Consider the following 19,025-nt stretch of genomic DNA (forward strand, 5'->3'; position numbering starts at 1 on the left):
CTCCACTTGTATGCACTCCATATTCTAAAGCTCCACATGAATCTTCCCACTCAGGATTCAATATTCCGAGCTTCAATGTTCTTACAAGTCTTATTCAAGCTTCTTCAGCTGCATATTATTAGTCTTCTACAATTATCACACCCTATTTACCCGTCATGAAATCGATACGCCCCTTTCCGAAGAATATCCCATTCAACCTTCGCACTCCATCTTCGTATAATGGCTCTCATCGCTTACGTCTCAACCAAAGCCAATGCCGAACGTTCGTACGGCAACGACGGTCTTCCCTCCGCGCCGTTGAAACGTTGAATGTCGATCGCATGAAAACAGAGTACCAAACATACTATACCCGGAAACGAGCCTTTCTGTTGTTTGGTGCGGTCTCGGGCTTTGCTGGCATCTGCTACACATCGTATATGATCTACCATGAGCTGAGTAAACCAAAGAAGTTGGATAGCGGATTGCCCAAGAATTTAGATCCATTCAGTACAGAAGCCGGCTCGAAACGCAAAACTATCATCCATGACACAGACGGAACCGAACTTGTTCCTACAGGGAATAGCACTGTACCTACTTTTCCGCGACAGCTCGACCTCGCGCTCGGCGCTGAAGCAGGCCAAGAAATGGCTAATGGCCTTGAATATACTCTAGTAGGGTTAGGCGTGAGGACGGTGAGCTTTTTAAGTATACAGGTCTATATGGTAGGATACTACATCGCGACGCAAGATATCGCTGCTTTGCAATCGCGCCTTGTCAAAGAAATAAATCCGATTGCGACAACATTAGTAGCAAACGAGAAGGACGAATTGCGCCAGGCACTGTTAGACCCGGTGAGGGGAGAAAAGCTGTGGAACGATATTCTACAAGAGGTTCGGCCACGATCTCTGTTTAGGGTTGTACCTACGCGGGATACCGACTTTCATCACCTCCGGGACGGATTTGTTCGTGCTATAACAGCAAGGTCGCAAGGAAACAGCGGCGAATACGGCGACGAAGCATTTGGAAACGCTATGGCCGAGTTCCGCAGCCTGTTCAACCGCGGCAAGGTACCAAAGAAGCGGGAAATGCTGCTAGTTCGAGATAAGGAAGGGCGCCTAACTATCACATTTGATGATGGCAAGGCCGGCATGGGCACCATTGGACGTGTCTCCGAGGAACGGGTCTCGCGATTGCTGTGGCTTAACTATCTTGCCGGTAGTAAGGTCGCCTCTGAACCCGCAAGGAAGAATATTGTCGAGGGAATTATGGAGTTTGTAGAAAGACCAGTGGGCACCGTAGCGACGCAGGTAGTATGACGAGACCTATGTGCCGAAAGCACACATTAAAACCTGGGTGAGCTGTACGTTTTATCGAGCAGTCTTGTGTAATCTTGGCGTGTACAGCATGCAGCCTTCCATCACTTCCTATTACATGCAGTGACGGAGTATCACGGTTATTGTCAATCTGCTCAAAACTCTTCTCCTGTAACACTACTACCCATTAGGTGTCTTTTTCGGTAATGCAAGATTCCCGGATGATTCGAGCCTTTGCGGGTGCAACTTGGACGGGCTCCTAGGCTAAAGTTCCGAATGCGACGATTCTTATTCACCTCCTCGAACCGAGGTGCTTGGCTCTGTTTCATGGGGAAGAAAATACGTTCGTCGTCTGCCGTAGTCGGGGATTTCGAGATGGGCGTGCAACATCTTATACGTCTTCGATATTTCATACGACTAGCGAAAACCGCAGGAACACGACGCTTCATATCATGGGAATAGTCTTGGCCGTATAAATGCAAATTAAATGGTCAACTCTGTAGCGATTGCGCACACGACTGCCAGTTACTGAAATATGACCAGTTCAAAAGGGCCATGTAGTCGGCTACACGATCCCATTTCTTTTACTGTCCTCTCACTCTCTATTATGGCCTTCACCGACGACTAAACTACTGACCTAGGTAGATAAACACCAAAAAGCCCTCACACAAATTTTGTGCTCGATGCTCGACATACATTACAACCCTATCTACTCGGCAGGATGCTGGACACTGCAGCAACTATCGGCGTCATCCTTGTCCCCGTTGGATTGATCGCAGTTATTTTGGCTATGTGGTACTGCCCCTTGAGGCGTGTTGATGCTCCGCGTTCTGGCATAGAAGCCGGCGATGTCAGTGTCAACGCCAGTACGGATAATGTCAATCATACGATTGCTCCTTATACCATACCCACGTACGAGCTTCAAACGCACCAACCCTCTAGGTTATCTAGGATATCAGAAGAGGGGGGCATTTTCCATCACAATCATCATAAGTGATACGGATTCTGCGAGGCTATATATAAGCTTACCGCACTATTCAGAAGTTGCATCTATTCTTGACTTTCAAGAAGCTGGTCTAAGTCTCTGCATACACACATCTGGGCCCTGGTTTATGGATGGTTGGAGATTCATGATAATACAACTTTGGGCTGAGAGGTCGAATAGGGGCCCATTTTCTGGTCATCATAAGCTAGCCGCAGCTTCGTCTATCACAAAAGTCGTCACTGGGAATGGAGGACTGTCCTGGGGCGCATTAAAGGCTCCGAATAACCTACCCAATGTTTGGAAGACGAACTAAACGATGACTGCTTAAGTCTAGATACCTATCTACCCGGGCTTAGCTTATGATTACGTTGCTTGACGCCAATTTTCCAAAAAGCGGCGGGAAAAGGTTGGGTGATTTCACGATTTGTTCACAACGCTGATAGGTTATGCTTGGATCTACTGGTTGGAAATACGTTTTACACGCATTACGAATGGACGGACACGCTTTTATTGGCGCACCAAGGAAATGGAAAAGACCAGCTTGCTCTGCATGACTATTGTTTGGAAATCAATGCGCTCAAGTAGGATAATAATGTATTCTCACCTTAAGTACCTCCTTATTGGGTACTTGGTCAGGGGTTATGGTAAAAACAAGTTCACAGGCAACTTGTCATGATTTGACAATGGCCGAACACAGACACATAAGTGATCTGCGTCTTCGTTCGAATGATTCTTTGAGAATCGCTCTATGCAATGCAAGTGACAGATCACATGGCTCGCTCACTTGGTGGCATGGGGATGACGAAGGACTTTCTCTTACACATCACGATTGCTGCACCCAGTAAGATGTGTGGCTGCTTATTCCCCATTACCATAAACAGGATTTATCCTGCGTGTGAGGCTAAGAGATAGACATGCACTTCATGCTTTGATTTTAAGACGATTTGGCATAGGTTGAAAATTTATTCTATTCACAACGACGCATCGTAGGTGTGAGGGGACGTTAAGGCGCACAACTCGATCTATGAAAGAAACAAGTGCGACGTGGCCAAGACAACTAGCATCAACGAGTCAACGCGCAGGCCAATTCTTTTCCAAACTTTCCTTTGTGCTTCATTCACCCTGATCTTTCACAGCTTCGCCACCGATGATGACCGGCCATCGAGTCATAGAGCACCGGCGTCGGCCAGGATGCTCTTGAGCTGGCTGGACTTGGCTTGGAGGTCCGAGTTGCCGCCGATGTGCTTCTTGTTGATGAAGATGTTGGGGACGGTGCGCTGGCCCGAGATCTCCTGCAGCGCGTCTTGCAGCGCGGCGCCGTCGGCCACCTCGTCCAGCTCGACGAGCTTGTACTTGGCGCCTAAGCTGTCGAGGAGCTTCTTCGAGGAAGAGCAGTAGGGGCAGTAGGATTTAGAGAATACGGCTGTGATGTTAAGTTTGATTAGCATTGGTTTACCTAGGGGAGGTAGGTAGATACGAAGAGGGAAGGGAGAAAAGAAAGAAGTTGTATGACATACCGACGGCATTCTCGTCGATGATGCTCTGGGCTTTTGTCTTTGCGTCGGCCATGGCTTGTTGCGTTATGGATGATGAGAAGATTCGTCGGAAGAGAAACATGAAATGTTGAAATCGGGATGGGATGGGTAGGGCAAGAGATATATATATATATAATTATAATATCGCACTGATGGATTGGTCTCGGTCTTATTTATATGATTACTACTATCTACAGTCGAGTTGGTATGGTAGGTTTTTGCGGTAATAGGCCCGGGCTATTTCTGTATTTGTCAGGGGCAAGGGTCACTAATGGCTTTAACGTAGCACCGGGCTATGACTAAGGCAGGTAGATACCACTGTAATGTGGAATCGATACGGCCATTACCGCGGAACGGGGTTAAGATCGGGAAAATCTAAGGTTCAAGGGGTGAATGACACTTTAAATTCCATTGACGACGGAAGGCGCAATTGTAAACTACTATTATGTTTACTTTGTACAACAAAGATGATTCGAATTCATCACTTTTATACAATGTATAAGTATATGTCATGTACGTACCCAGATGTCAAAAGAGGACAAGGCCTTTGATAATCAAAGCTCAAAATCACAGAATCACTTAGAGTTACTTAGAATTTATGAGTAGTATGAATTGTTGACATACAATGTCATACATATCATCTCAAATCTGATGTCGGAGAGAATGACGCAATCTCAGTGCTTTGGAGTACAACTTCCCAAGATCGAAGAAGCCAATCGAAGCGGGGTACATTTGAGCATCGAAATATTCCATTAAGGTGGGGCAATTTGAATTGAAGTACCTCGGTACTCAGCACTCGGTATAGCTCAGATTACATACTAGGTAATACGTCAGAAAATATACCAGACCTGGTTCGTCTTAAGTAATCTGTAGGTAATATTTCCTAAAATAATTCTTGGAATTTTCTTGGAATTTCTCACACACGTGCAGGTGTACGCGTTACTGTGTAACTGTAGGTATCTTAGGTACCTAGGTATTGTACATAATGCTATGGACAGCCTTGCGTTAAAAAAAGTAATAACCACTGAAGCTCGGACACCTGGCCCGCCAATTGGCAATTTACAAACTGTTTTCCTTCAACGTTCCACTCCCCTAACAACATTTGTACGTTTTTGCCTCTACTTTCGTTTTTGTTGTTCTCTCGTTATCTGCACTTACATCTACATCCACTACCAAAATCATCCAATTGCAATCCAGAAACAATTCGATAACCCCTCCCTTTAATCTTTATCGCGCATGTACGCATACATATGTGCATTTATATGTAGTGGACTTCAATGGTTCCAACTCAAGTTGCACAGTTCGATACTTACGATACCTACGATACCTTAGCTGTGGAACTTCTCGTAGAGCCGGCCCAATAACAGACCGACATCTTGAATTCTTTCCCTAACAAGAGATCCATAAGCAGCTTCGTCTTCGAATCGCATGATCATCTGGGCGATCCAACAACCTATCGTGGGTTCCATCTTGACCGAACTGCCCTTTCGCAGTGACAACACATCATCAATCTGTTGTATAGTGTTTCCAATCTTTGTACCGCGTTACAACAATTACAACAATCACAGCCATACATATTCATTCAAGGAAAACTTAAGGAGTACCTAGACAAAGCCTCTGTTTAAAACCTTTGCAGATCTCCAGGTAGAGCCTAGAGCCTAAAACCCAGACCCTGAGAGAGCCCAGAGCCATAGAGCCTACTGCCGCCATTGCCTTATTAGTACCTATACCAAGAAAGGTCGTAAGGGCTAATCGGCCAACTCAACTAGCAGGTAGCAGGCCTATAAACTTGTGCAAAAGTCCTAGAAACTTACCTAGGTACCTATGCACGGCTCCGTTCCCGATATCACTTGCATTGAGTCGAACGAATCATTCAAATTTCCTGCCGCAAGTCTCGGAAAACATTCTGCATCGGTAGCCCTTCTGCTACTTAAAATAAAGAACAGTCGCTGGGTGTCCTTTCCGGGGCAACCCAGCTCTCGTCAAGGTGGCTTCTAATCAAGCATTCTTGGCATCGGTTAGTGCCATCAAGAACGCTACTACTTTTTTACCGCCTGTATTACAAACCTACGTTCAGACCACAGTCGACCAGCTCTCCGAAGTCGTCGCTGGATCAAACGAGTACCTTGTCTCCCAGGGACTCTCACCTATCCTCTTATACACAATCCTTGCCGCCGTCCTTGCTATACCTCTCAGTATGATGTCCCGGTTTGGAGGATGGCTATCAAACCGCGATGGCATATCCCCATATGCCGCACAAACCGACAGCCAGGGAGTGCCCCACGTCACTGATGACGACTTCAGCTATATCACATCCGAAGACCTAGAGCAATCTTTGCAAAGCCCTTCTCGAGCATACGACCCACAAAGCCGACGCCCTGTATCTACATCTAGCGGTGACGATGACGTCCTCATCATCAAGAACAAAGGGATCACGTATCCTGTACATTTCCCCGCATTTTCTATCGGCGACGGAAAACTGCTTGTGAGAGATGTGCGAACTCGTGTAGGCCTGGTTATGGACCTCAGCGATCGTCGCAGCCGCCGATTGAAGATGCTTTACAAAGGTCGCCATCTTAAGGAGCAAGATATCCCAATCCGCGATTACGGCGTGAAAAACAATAGTGAGCTATTGGTTGTGGTACCTGAGGGTAGGCTCAGCGACGAGGATGAAAGTAGCAGTGAGGAAGCCGTGGTCGCAGAACAAGTTGATCAGCAAAAGTCCAAGAAGAGCAAGAAAGGCAAGCTTCGCAAGAAGAAGAAGGAGCGTGTCAGCCCCAACGGAAGCACAGCCAACCTTGGGGTGCCCCCACAACGCGAACACGACACCAGGAAGCCTTCACCAGATCCTTCTAGTCATCCATCCAGGGTGGCCTCTCCGACGGTAGCATCCGGACCTATAGAAAAGCTGGAGGTTATCCGATCGAATTTCAATGCGACTCTCCTACCTCTTTGCCAACAATTCATGAAGAGTCCACCGAGGGATAGGAAGAAGCTAGAAGATGAGCACACGAAGTTGAGTGAGACCATAATGCAGCAAGTATTGCTGAAGCTGGATGAGGTTGAGACTGGAGGAGACCTAGACATTAGGGCAAGGAGAAAAGAACTGGTGACTTATGTTCAGGATGTGCTGAGGGAAATGGACGAGTATCTACCCCCCAACTCCAAATTGAGAGGAAGATGATAGCTTTTTGATGTGAATACGAAGCTTTCGTCTTTCGTATTTGTGTTGCTAGCGCTGCATTCACATAGCACCTAGGCGGTATTTTGTTTGCAATCAGAGTTCGTTGCCTACTAAGATAAGCGCTACATATTCTACAGAATAATAACCACTCATCAAAGCAACATCAAAGCAACGTTCCGTCTGAATTCAAAGTCCATGGGTGTGTTGCCATCTACGGGTACTATTTTTGTTCTTCGCTATGAGATGAATAACTTGAAGTTTTCGGTACTACGTAGATACCAAAGGCAATGCTCAATACTCAATGCGTAAGGGATGGGCTGCTATCTACGAAGTACTCCAGCTAGATTTGTATCCCTGCGGTAGTTGAAAATACCTACATACCTAAGGCACTGAATCTATTAGCTACTCAATCACTGCTACTACATAGTAGGTCTAGAAATGTGAAGCAATCATGTGAAAGTGATATTGACCTTATCGTCGATAAAGTGACGTAGGTAAATGGGATGTACTTGGGTACCTAGTACTTATCTGTGGCTCGGCAGGCGGCAGCAGACATCGGATAAGTTATCCCGAATTTTCGATGGGAGCACTGGCTTGAAACTTAAAATATTATTAGTTAGGTCATGCAAGCCCTAGACAACTTAGGCGACAAACCCTCATCGCTTCCATTATAGCCCCACCATTCCATATTGGGGATAGATCAATTCTGGCGCAGTGCACACTCTCTACCCGATAATTTTCAACGGCCTACCAAAGTGATTTCAACATTTGCGATCATCATCAACAACTGCGACACTTACTAACCCACAACAGCGAGGAATAATCTAATAGGCCTCAGACGCATTCTCCCATTGCGCTCTTGACCTATTTTCATTCCTCTCTTTCTTTTTCTCTTCATTCTTTCCACAACTTCCTACCCACAATCAAATCACCGTGGTCATAATTTGGAAAGATGTCGTCCTTCGAGCAGGTTGTGAGTATATACCTACAGATGCCATTTCATATAAACCTCACTATTTCAATTAATATTCTGATATTTCATCTGGGAACGCGAATGCTTCCTTTCTCATCATGAATTCAATCTACCTGGGTGCAAACCTGAAACACAACTTACAGCCAAGCTCTCTACATCGCACGAGCTTAATACTATTGGAAGATCCTTGGCTAATCATGGGATTATTTCTAGGTCGTCATTGATGGCAAGGGTCACCTTCTTGGTCGTCTCGCCAGCATTGTCGCGAAGCAGCTCCTTAGCGGGCAGAAGATCGTTGTTGTCCGCTGCGAGGCCCTCAACATCTCCGGCGAGTTCTTCCGCGCGAAGCGTACGTACCTATCCAACCTTTTGATTCAGTTCGATCATTTCGATCCTGGGTGTCATCATTCGAGCCTAGCCGGACGCGTCTTTCGAATATTGGGACATTATCTGCTTGCCAGATGAGACGAGACTAAACAAAACGAGAAAGAGAACATAAGCTGATGTGTAACTATAGTCAAGTACCACGCCTACCTTCGCAAGATGACTCGATACAACCCTACGCGAGGTGGTACGTTCGATCCCCCAACCAGTGCCTTGAATACATTGCGCTTCCCTCATTCGAAGAATACCGAAGGTTTTAACATGTCTTAGGTCCCTTCCATTTCCGTGCCCCGTCAAGAATCTTCTACAAGGCCGTCCGTGGTATGATCCCTCACAAGACCTCCCGAGGCGCCGCTGCCCTAGAGCGACTTAAGGTCTTCGAGGGTGTCCCTCCCCCATACGACAAGCAGAAGAAGATGGTTGTCCCCCAGGCTCTCCGTGTCCTACGTCTGCAGCCTGGCCGCAAGTACTGCCTTGTCGGCCGTCTCAGCCACGAAGTCGGCTGGAAATACCAAGGTGTTGTTGAGCGGTATGTTAATTCTGTCTGAGCTTTTTAGCACACTGCTGGCGTGGCTATTTACTGACTTGGATTTTATAGCCTCGAGGAGCGACGAAAGGCGAAGGGTGCTGCCTACTACGAGCGCAAGAAGCTCGCTCAACGACAACTGTCGGAGGCCAAGAAGAGCGCTACGGTCGACAGCAAGACGACCCAGGCTCTGGAGTCATACGGCTACTAATTGTTTCTTCGCCCCCTCTGCATTATTCCAACCTCCAAAAATCAATACCAACAATCTCCATACTTGCAACTAGAACCGGCGTGTGGGTTAGGGAAACTTGATCATATTTGCGTTTGTCACATTGCACAATTCGAGGAAGGGCAGGGGCGGTCATAGGGTTGGGATCATGTCACCGGCTCCGGTCTCCTGTGTTCTACGAATTCGTCGCTTAGACACCGAATGAGAAAAATGAACTCAATAAGAAGTACTTGTGATTTTCCTCCGTGATCTACTAGGCACTACGGCCAACGTAGGATGACGGCTATGCCCGTAGCTGTACTAATTATGAACTCTCCAGGGTTAGCTTTACGGAGTCGCCCATATCTCTGTACTCCACACAGGTTGCTTGCTGGTCTTCTATTGCTTCCTTTGTTCTGCTAAACTCGACTCAGAGAGCACACTGGATAGGTCATACCCATTACTACGAATCAGCTGATGTGGTAGCTCGCGTAGATATCCAGTTCTCCTCCACTAAGATGCCCATTCATTGTCTCTCTCATCATAGTGGAGACTGTGGAGTTAGCGATTTCCAGAATATACGTGCCCCTGAGCCAGGGGAATGCCTTGTCAAAGGCCTCGCCCAACGTCCAGTTTTCAGGCCTCCTCATGTGATGCCCATTTAGTCAAGTCTTAATTTGTAATTGGGTAGGTAGTAATCGGCATTTGCGTCGGGTTCTTCAACATATATACGGGGCTGGCGTAGGCCGAGATGATTAAGGGGCTGCTTTTATGTATGTATGTTATGTACCTGTCTAGGTGCCACCATACTGTATAGTTACTTTAAGTTCCACGGGGTTACGTTGGGTCGTGGATTATTGAAGAATCATTGTCAAATCCATAGATACCTAATTTACCTTGGTACCAGGACATCTTGATTCTTAGGTCGTGTAGGCAAGTCTACCGCTTGCTTTCTATCTAGACATGGTAAGGCCAGGTTCTAGGAGAAGAGGAAAGCATGATGTTGAAAAGGGGGTAGAATCTGGGAAACGACGTTTTTCAGATTGTCACCGCTACATACCTACCTAGGTACTGACGATGTTGTGAAGGTATCGTGAGCTGTGGATCAACCTTGGAAGAGACCCATGATGTCAACGTTTAAAACCTCTGAGAGCTCTGAGTCTATCATCAACACTAATACGCCCGTGTCGCTAACTGGTTCCTGCTCGCGCCACAGGAGTAAGGAGCATGTTTCTATGCTCATGATTGATAAACAGTAGGTAACGTATTAGTCCAGAATAAACCACTATGAGGCTATATATCAACAACGTCTCTTAGAAATTCTTATGCATATTGGGTAGGCACCTAGGTATATACCTGCCTACCTAGGTAGATTATATATCACTTTACATTTACCCCTTATTTTCGGTGTCTACTAGACGGTGGCAGGTACGCCAGATGGAAAGTGCGACACAATGTAGCATATATCTACGACTTTTTGGTTGTGGCTCATCGCTACCTTCGGTATATCCTTTCGACCCTTCCTCTTACTCTATGTAGTACCTAGCTGGGTATATAAGCACCTACATGTACGTACTGGATCAGCCACATCGCCATCCCGCCCCATGAAACTCAATTCCATCATATGAAGACCAAACCTTCCGCAAATAAGGTGTCACCATACGCCGAGAAGTGCAGAATAGAGACAGAATATCAGCTCATGACTATACCGCTTACTCGACAATTATGCATATGGTAGTTAGCATGTCGTCTGCGGTGGTGCATATTTTAGCTGGGCATGTGCCAGATATCCTGACATAAACTTAAGAGGAATCAGGAAAGAACCATCATTCACCTTTTACCAGAGCAGGACAATCTGACAGCATGAGAGTCAGGATTGTCGATTCGATGTCTTGGCCCATGGAGAGGTAAATAATGGAGCGGGATAGTTTGCGTTTGTCTTTTTATGGAAGAGTAAGCGCCTACCTAGGTCTCTTTTAGGGTAGGTGGGCATGTCTCGAGAGTAGTAGTAATGCGACTGGCTAGGAGTCATTGTCTACCTAGGTAGGTAATAAGCTAGGTAGGCATATTTCAAAAACTTGCTAGATTTGTTCCAAGAGCCACTTCAGAGCAGAAATTTAACATAGGCCTAACGGATGAGCGTCTCATACACCCTTTATCACCTCTAAAAGGCTCGATATTCGGTTCTAATCAGAAAAAGAAAAGTCGAAAGTGACGATATGACGCATGTGCTTTACCTGCGTACCTAGGTATCTAACCTAGGTAAATATTTCTGTTAAACTTCATGTAAGGAGGAAGAAAATGGGGGCCAAAAATGACACCCCAGAACAAGCAAACAAAATTTGTTTGTTAAACAAACAGATTAGCTATACTTACACTTGAATAATGACATATTCTTCAGGAAGATAAGGCTTTATTGAGTTATCTAACTCTAACGTGTTGCAAATCTATATCCATGGATTGGAATGAGTGCCAACTAGCTGGAAGATATGACCAACTTCTTAGTCCCCTCATGTTAAGGAATCTTCACATGATCGGCTCAGGGCCTAGGGTTAATAAGTGCCGATTCCGTGGCTTTGGTAAGGCTATAATAGATCATCGAGGCATCTACAACAGAATGGATAGTATTAGTTACCGAGACCCCGAGATCGCATCTTAGAAATGATGAGAAAAGTGCGTGGCACCGAGTCTTACCAAGCATCTCTTAATTCCGGGATAAAGGCAAGCCTATCCAAGAACAACTAGAGCTCAAATCTAACAGGAATATGTATCGATCAGACGCTGATGTAGGTAGCACGTTAGGTACTAGGTATGTGCCAAGCTTTCTAGCTTTTAAGGGGTAACTAGAGACATAATCAGGTCAATCACAAATTCACAATAAAAGTAACCAAATGCAATTGTAGACACGGCAAATCCAAGATGAATGAGCACAGGGTTTGGGTGTTTGACATGAATATGTAGTTATATATATTTATATGAATATATATGTATGTACTAAGTACATGCATTACACTTCTATTTGGAATGCCATCGCATTAGACAGCATGCTGTCCAAAATTACCAGGTCTAATCTGAGATCATGGCTCTCGCCACGATCAGCAAGAGAGACTGTTTAGCCTAGAGGCTGAAACTCAAGCCGCCATTGGCGCTGATCAGACTTCCTGTGCACCATCCAGACTCTGGGCTGCAAATCGTCGCAACCATTCCCGCGATCTCGTGATCGTATGCCGCGCGTCCGCCAAACTTCCTTCCCAGCTCCTGCACCTCGGGGCTATCCGTCTCCCGCACTGCCACCAGCGGCGTGAGCGGATTCCACAGAGCCAAGCCCTGCTTGACCTCATCCGCCACGTTCATGTACATGTCGGTCATGACCGGGCCGGGGTTGATGGTGTTGACCGTGGCGCGCTCAGAAAGCTCGCGGCACCAGACGCGGGCCAGCGCTTCCAGGGCACCCTTAGTGCCGGAGTACAGGCTCGTGTTGGGAGTGCCGACCTTGCAGTTGATGCTGGAGATCATGACGATGCGGCCCGATCGGTCGGTGGGCAGATACGGCTTGCAGGCGGCCGTCAGCAGCGTGGGGCCGAGGACGTTGACGGCGTAGATGTGGTGGAACTCGGACTCGACGACGCTCTCGAGGGGGCCCATGTACAGGATGGCGGCGTTGTGGACGAGGATGTCGACCTGGAGCGTGGGATTGGCGAAGGCGGCCTTGGCCGCGTCGATCATCTTGGTGCAGCCTTCGGTCTTGCTGACGTCAGCGCGGACCGAGATGGCCTTGATGCCGTGCGCGGTCTCGACCTCTTTGCACAAATCAAGAGCCGCCTGGTCGGACGATGGTGTGACGTGATTCACCACCACGTTGCAACCCTTGCTAGCTAGGTTGCGGATGATTGCCGCGCCAATGCCTGTATAATGTACATCTCAAGGTCAGACTTTGTCACTTCTAACATTGTAAGATTCTCTAAGATTTGCTTATGTATCTCACTTCTTGCGGACCCAGTTACAATGGCAAGTTTCCCCTCGTGTACTCGGGGTGAGCTGCGTGGGATCTGAGCTGATGCCATTTTCTCCTAAGGTTATGAGTATATAAAATTGGAATAAGAAGGTCTGAAGAGACGAGAAAAAAGACTAGTATAATATTGCCGAGTTTGACGAGTTGCCTAGAATAGTCAGGTAATACAACACAACTCTCTCTATCCCTTAGCTCGTAGGTAACTACATAAAAGACTATATACCATCCGCCCCCCAGATACCTATAACAGTATGAATATTTAATGTTACACAACAAATACTATTACTAAGTGTTACGGTGAACTGGGTAGGATGGAACAGGAAGTCGTTGGTCGCACGGCCCGTCCCCTTTCTGACGCGGTTGGTGCTAACGACGTGCATATCGAAACGGGCATCTCCATTATTTTGCTTAAGCGAGGTAGCATCATCGCAAGCAGTTGCCACGCTGAAGAATTTGAGAGGTCATTTCTTACGACGAAATATGTTGCACGCACGCTTTGGTACTGAACCAGTGAACCCAGGTTTGTGGGGGAAGAAGAACCAGGAAAATTAAAAAGAAAAAAAAAGGGGGGGGGGGATATTCCAAAGTTCCCTTTCTACGCCGCACACTAATCATTGAATAAAAAAGCAAAAGAAGAATTGAGAGCTGCAATTCTGATCCATTGTAAATATGATATATCTAATCTGTGACACTCAAGCCCACCTTTTTTCAATATCTATCTACATAGTATCTAGTTATCAAGGGCTGCTGCATACACTAGGCATGGAAATAAGCACTTTAATGGGTTGACACTGACAGTCCCAGGCTCGGGCTCGGGCTCATCGTTCGCTCCACCCCCTCACTTCGCCAGAAACCCTCCGTCGACTGGTAGGCAAACCCCAGTCACGTAAGATGAGGCGTCAGACGAGAGCCAGAGCGATCCCTGCGCAACCTCGTGCGGCATGCCGAATCGGTTCAGGGTGCTGACCTGGGGAGTGAATTCAGCTTCTGTCAGGCCCATCGTTACGAGTGCGGCTGCAGACATCTCGGACTGGATCGTACGTATCTGGTTAGCTGAAGTTTCTACTTGGAGAGCAGAGTAGATATTATAACTGTGGATGGATGTAAAATAGCGAGGAGTTTCTTACGTAGATCGCGCCAGGAGCAATGGCGTTGATCCTGATGCCATGGGGGCCGCCCTCGGTTGCTGCGTGCTTGGTGAGGCCGATTAGAGCATGCTTGCAGGACGTGTAGGCGGGCATGTTAGGCTGAGGCCTGAAAGCGTTGATCGAGGCAATGTTGACAATGGAGCCTCCTCCGCCCTGCTTGATCATCTGCTGCATCTGGTACTTGCAGCACAGGGCCGTGCCGGTCAGGTTAATGTCAGTCAGCTTGCTCCAGTAAGTTTCGTCGAAGTCGATGAGTGGCGTGTTGTCAGGAGTCATGGCCGCGTTGTTAACCGCGGCATCGAGCTTGCCAAACTTGGCCACGGTCTTCTCGACGAGTTGCCGCACTTCGGCCCCCTTGGAAATATCGGCCTTGACGAAGATGACCTCGCCGAGTTTCGAGAGCTCCTCGGCGACTTTCTGCCCTTGGTCCTCTTTGATGTCACACATGACGACCTTGGCACCGGCTTTGAGAAAGACTTCGGTCGTGGCCCTGCCCATCCCCTGGGCCGCGCCTGTGACAATCGCAACCTTGCCCTTCAGGACAGGGAAGATCTGGGCCTCGGCAACTTCAGGCATAGTGTAGAATATTTTCGTATATGATTGGAAAAAAGGAATAAAGGGGTAAGGTAGTTACTCGATGCAGTAAGTGATGTGGTGGTATGGTAAGATATGTATGGTAGATGTACGTTTCACTGTTGGATGTTTTGGTCTAATAAATAGGTAATCAGCAAGATTGTAACCTGCAGAGCCGCTACCTAGTCAGTACGACAGTGTCCCAACAAAGATTGCCGAAATAGCTAACCCAGAGCCAATATTCTCAATATTATATGCATGTGTGTAGTGTAGAAACTTAACGTGTCAATGCGAGCCCCTCCCCTCCCCCTTTTCCGGGGCCCCGTTGCTCTCTATCTCATTACGCCTCTCTAGGCATAACACCCCGGAAGATATTATGCTGGTCCGGCCTACCGATGTAGAACTATTCTGGCATGGTTCGAATACTACGCTACGAGTACTACGCTGTCTAGGTAGGTAGGTAGGTAATAGGTTCATCACATAGTGTAACCCCAGAATTGTCTGGAATGCAACTCTGCTGCGTGGGTACCTAGGTAAGCTATATCAAGATAACAGTCGACATAGTTATGTAGCTATGTGCATGTCCCCCCGATTTTTGGAAAATCTGGTTTGCTTCTTGCGGTCTCTTGCATCTCTCACCACTTCTCAATTTTTTCTGTTTCTCTTGCTGTCCTAACAATACCCGGAATATGGATCCCGAGGAAAAGTCGAAGCCGCAAAGTGGCCCAGGTAGCGTTACCAGCAGCCATGGCGACGAGATCAAGGTTCACAATGGGGGCACCAGTAAGAGAGTTATACAGGTATGTTCAACGAGTCGGTTTAATTCGTGTGTAGCAAACCATTATTCTAACTTCATGCGAGGTATGCGTCACAGCCGCCATGGGCGGTTTCCTCTACGGCTTCTCCGCGAACGCCATGAGCGGAACGCTGGCACAGACGAGCTTCATAGCGATGTTCCTGACGACTGAAGACGCGACGGCTCGAATGGACGGATTGCTCGCTAGCTTTCTGGGTGGTGCTTTCGTCGGTTGCATCGTCCAGGCTCCGATCTCGAATGGATGGGGCCGTAAACAGGCGAATCTCGTCGCCGCGCTGATCGCTGTCGTGGCCGGCGTCTTGCAGTGCGCTTCCTACCACATTGCCATGCTGCTTGTCGCACGTGTCCTGTGTGGAATCGGTGCTGGCATGGTCATGGCGAATAGCCCCGTCTACATGAGTGAAGTCGCTCCGCCCCACACTCGCGGTCTGCTTGTAGGACTTCAGGGCGTCGGCATCGTCACGGCGTATATTGTCTGCTCTTTGTGCGGTTTAATATTTAGTTTCGTCGACCACCCTGTCCAGTGGCGCTTGACATTTGTCGTTTTGACAGTTGCGGCGGTGGGATTTGCTTGTTCTCTCTACTTCCTTCCTGAGTCGCCGAGATGGTTGATGGAAAATGGGAGGGAGGAGCAGGCGAGAGCCGAGTTGGAGCGGTTACATAGCACCAAGTCTGACCCTGACGGCACTCTTGCTCGTGCAGAAGCCACTCAGATCAAAGCCCAGGTTGAAGCTGAGAAAAACCTACCTAAGGGATACATTTACATTTTCAAAACACCTGCTCTGCGCAAGCGGGCGTTTTGTTCTATTCTACTATGGGTTATGGGACAAGGCACGGGCATCACCGCCATTGCCAACCTCATACCAGTTCTGATGGGTGGACTCGGGTTCAACCCTACCCTTCAGCTTGGCTTAGGCTGTGCCTGGACCGTTGTGGCGATTCTCGGCTGCCTGCTCAATGTAGCCATCATCGATAGAGTTGGCCGTGTAAGGCTTCTCGGTAAGTTTCTTTTCCCCTACCAGCCACATCCATCATTCTTTTTTTTCTTTTCTTGTTTGCTAAGGGTGCCTACTTCTAAGTGATCGGCGGCATAACCAACGCGGCGATCCTCGCTATAATGACGGCCCTCGTAAAGTACTATCTCGCCACCACTTATGAGCCTGGCATCAACGCCCTGGTTGCTCTTTACTTCATATTTGGGTTCGCATTCACGTCCACGATCGAATGCACATCCTACGCATATGGCTCAGAAATTTGGCCAACCCACTTGCGAAGCGAGGGTTCTACTCTCGCATTCGCATCCTTCTTTGGCAATGCTCTTGCGTACAGTGCTCCAGTCAACTTGGCTCTGAAGAACATTGGCTGGATGTACTATCTTGTCTTCGTCTGTGTGACTATTGTGTCTACGGCTATTATCGCTGTCTATTTCCCAGAGGTAATACTTCACACTCCCAAATTTTCTTGTTATTGGTGGATGCTAATATGCTTGCTTTACAGACCAAGAATCTGACTCTCGAAGAGATTAATGCCAAGTTTGGTGATGTGGTAGCAGTGGATTTCAAGGATGCCATTGCCGCCGAAACTCGTGTTGAAACTAGTAATGCGAAGACATCGTGATGCGAAAGGGGCTCGCAGTGATAAGGCATACCTATCTACCTAAGGGCTTTCTACACGTATAGTGGATAGTTCGACATTTAATTCTAATAACCAACCAACCTACCTACATACCTAATAGGTACTACTAGCCAGCTTCAATAATGAGAAGTTTTTCTTTGTATTACCACCTGAATAAGGATGTTTAAACCGTATTAGCCACGCATAAGTCAGACTATAAAATTATACAATCATCCCTTGCGTACCTAGTACCTATGATACCTCCTCAAATTCAGCTCTCCTACCATGAACCATGTTTCCGCCCACGCCAGAATCGACATGTCAGATTTGTAAATGATAGCGGATGCAAACACTAATGTCTCCCCGTCCACTCCGTCGGTCCCTGTGGAGCCATCTATTGGAAGCCCCGGTTTGACGGCTCCCGGACCAGGCCGTTGACTAAATATAATTCGCCAATTGTTCGACGTGCCGCCGCACTGATACATGCATACTACGTACATACCTAGTAACGATATCATACAAAGGTGGATCTGCAAGGGAGAAAATATTATTCCAGCAGCAAATAACTATGGTCATTCGCTTCAATCCGCCCGGTACCTCAGCTGGTAGGCTCTGATTTCTTGAGACATACCCGACTTCCCCTGTATTCCCACATTACGGCGTAGTACATCTGCCTGGAAGTCTAGTTCTGGTTGGCGTGAGCCGCCTTAGGAAGGGATGACTTATTTATATGGGCGTGTGGGGGTTGTCATATTGCGGAGTAAACGCCGCGGCGATTACAAAACTAGAGGCCTCAACTGCAATGTTGAAAATCACTTGTTTTTACCAATGCTCTGGGCTTGGGAAGGTGTTTTAGGAAAACGATCTTTCTGGCGAGTCCAACATGAGTACCTAGGTAATTTCCAGGAGACGGAAGAGCGGTCGCTCGGAATATGACTGATCATATCTACCAGGTACGTTTTAGATGCCTATCTATGTATTGTACGTACTTTGGTAGATATGTAATATGAATATACCTAGTAAGGTACCTATATATACGTAGACAGGGACGGACGGACGTATTACCCTCGGCGGATTCTCGATGAGCCCAAGCACCTGAATAATGTGATCTTCACTTTCTGCTGGGGTTGAATCATCCAACCCCTCCAGACCACACGGAACCGTATGTAACATCACACAAGGGGCAGCATTGAAGAACGACCCGACTCTAGAACTCCGTCGGCCATACGAACCTAGCTCTCGGCTTTTATTCTATTAGGGATAAGCGAGAGTGTACCTACCTAGGTATAATATCCCCATGTAGTAGCCTTGTGTAACATTGTAGGTGGTGAGATAGATCGCATGGTGGTGGCCTCTCACCCACTCATTTGCTGCTTGCAGTTATCCTAGGCCTGTCGCCTCCTCAACTCATCGTCGATTTGAAACCATCTGAGCAAAGAGCAGAGCAGAGGTACTTCCTTCCAGGTGGAACGTTCATCGAAATTTTCTTTCAATGTTACAGTGATTATGCCTAGATTTCGTTGAGATCTGGTACCTACCTATTGTGCCATGCATTATTATGTACTTCGCAGCCAATAAGCACTATAGCCCCTTAGAAATCTCGGTCAAGATCGTTATGATATTTGACTGAGGACTACCTAGGTAGGTGCATATCTACCCCAACTCTACGCCTCCTTTCCAGTGCCTCGCCCTTTTCCTAAAACATACATGAAAAAACTTTCCCCCAGAATCGAGATGTCGTTGTAGGGCTAGTAAGAGGATAAGAATATTATCC

At 47.3% G+C, this 19,025-nt stretch overlaps 8 protein-coding genes across 8 annotated transcripts; 4 read left to right on the top strand and 4 right to left on the bottom strand.

Annotated features, from left to right (window-relative positions):
- Positions 1 to 5: 5 nt before the first annotated feature.
- GGS25DRAFT_297543 (chalcone isomerase) lies at positions 6 to 1,371 on the top strand. The gene has a single exon (XM_049257619.1). It carries the CDS (start codon positions 156 to 158, stop codon positions 1,293 to 1,295), a length of 1,140 nt encoding a protein of 379 aa, XP_049117094.1. The 5' UTR covers positions 6 to 155; the 3' UTR covers positions 1,296 to 1,371.
- Positions 1,372 to 3,282: 1,911 nt separating this feature from the next.
- Positions 3,283 to 4,064, bottom strand: GGS25DRAFT_297553 (putative glutaredoxin). Its single transcript, XM_049257620.1, has 2 exons — positions 3,795 to 4,064; positions 3,283 to 3,700 (listed from the first exon to the last, which is right to left on the bottom strand). Exons 1-2 carry the CDS (start codon positions 3,892 to 3,894, stop codon positions 3,444 to 3,446), a joined length of 357 nt encoding a protein of 118 aa, XP_049117095.1. The 5' UTR covers positions 3,895 to 4,064; the 3' UTR covers positions 3,283 to 3,443.
- Positions 4,065 to 5,636: 1,572 nt separating this feature from the next.
- Positions 5,637 to 7,427, top strand: GGS25DRAFT_531896 (BAG domain-containing protein; the record flags this gene model as incomplete). Its single annotated transcript, XM_049265539.1, has 2 exons — positions 5,637 to 5,703; positions 5,759 to 7,427. 2 exons carry the CDS (start codon positions 5,637 to 5,639, stop codon positions 6,994 to 6,996), a joined length of 1,305 nt encoding a protein of 434 aa, XP_049117096.1. The 3' UTR covers positions 6,997 to 7,427.
- Positions 7,428 to 7,683: 256 nt separating this feature from the next.
- Positions 7,684 to 9,355, top strand: GGS25DRAFT_492306 (ribosomal protein L13 domain-containing protein). Its single transcript, XM_049261181.1, has 5 exons — positions 7,684 to 7,969; positions 8,183 to 8,318; positions 8,487 to 8,540; positions 8,624 to 8,882; positions 8,952 to 9,355. Exons 1-5 carry the CDS (start codon positions 7,949 to 7,951, stop codon positions 9,088 to 9,090), a joined length of 609 nt encoding a protein of 202 aa, XP_049117097.1. The 5' UTR covers positions 7,684 to 7,948; the 3' UTR covers positions 9,091 to 9,355.
- GGS25DRAFT_492307 (uncharacterized protein) lies at positions 9,356 to 9,984 on the bottom strand. Its single transcript, XM_049261182.1, has one exon. The coding sequence runs from the start codon at positions 9,735 to 9,737 to the stop codon at positions 9,558 to 9,560; it is 180 nt and encodes a 59-aa protein (XP_049117098.1). The 5' UTR covers positions 9,738 to 9,984; the 3' UTR covers positions 9,356 to 9,557.
- Positions 9,985 to 12,024: 2,040 nt separating this feature from the next.
- On the bottom strand, positions 12,025 to 13,662 carry GGS25DRAFT_492319 (3-oxoacyl-acyl-carrier-protein reductase). Its single transcript, XM_049261183.1, has 2 exons — positions 13,073 to 13,662; positions 12,025 to 12,992 (listed from the first exon to the last, which is right to left on the bottom strand). Exons 1-2 carry the CDS (start codon positions 13,149 to 13,151, stop codon positions 12,205 to 12,207), a joined length of 867 nt encoding a protein of 288 aa, XP_049117099.1. The 5' UTR covers positions 13,152 to 13,662; the 3' UTR covers positions 12,025 to 12,204.
- Positions 13,663 to 13,737: 75 nt separating this feature from the next.
- GGS25DRAFT_492321 (uncharacterized protein) lies at positions 13,738 to 15,254 on the bottom strand. Its single transcript, XM_049261184.1, has 2 exons — positions 14,227 to 15,254; positions 13,738 to 14,129 (listed from the first exon to the last, which is right to left on the bottom strand). Exons 1-2 carry the CDS (start codon positions 14,821 to 14,823, stop codon positions 13,938 to 13,940), a joined length of 789 nt encoding a protein of 262 aa, XP_049117100.1. The 5' UTR covers positions 14,824 to 15,254; the 3' UTR covers positions 13,738 to 13,937.
- Positions 15,255 to 15,294: 40 nt separating this feature from the next.
- GGS25DRAFT_492324 (general substrate transporter) lies at positions 15,295 to 17,490 on the top strand. The gene is made up of 4 exons (XM_049261185.1): positions 15,295 to 15,620; positions 15,682 to 16,636; positions 16,717 to 17,072; positions 17,135 to 17,490. The coding sequence occupies exons 1-4, from the start codon at positions 15,510 to 15,512 to the stop codon at positions 17,252 to 17,254; spliced, it is 1,542 nt and encodes a 513-aa protein (XP_049117101.1). The 5' UTR covers positions 15,295 to 15,509; the 3' UTR covers positions 17,255 to 17,490.
- The last annotated feature ends 1,535 nt before the right edge of the window (positions 17,491 to 19,025 follow it).

Source organism: Hypoxylon fragiforme (genome assembly GCF_022984875.1).
Source record: "Hypoxylon fragiforme strain CBS 206.31 chromosome Unknown GGS25scaffold_5, whole genome shotgun sequence".
Classification (NCBI taxonomy): Eukaryota; Fungi; Ascomycota; class Sordariomycetes; order Xylariales; family Hypoxylaceae; genus Hypoxylon; species Hypoxylon fragiforme.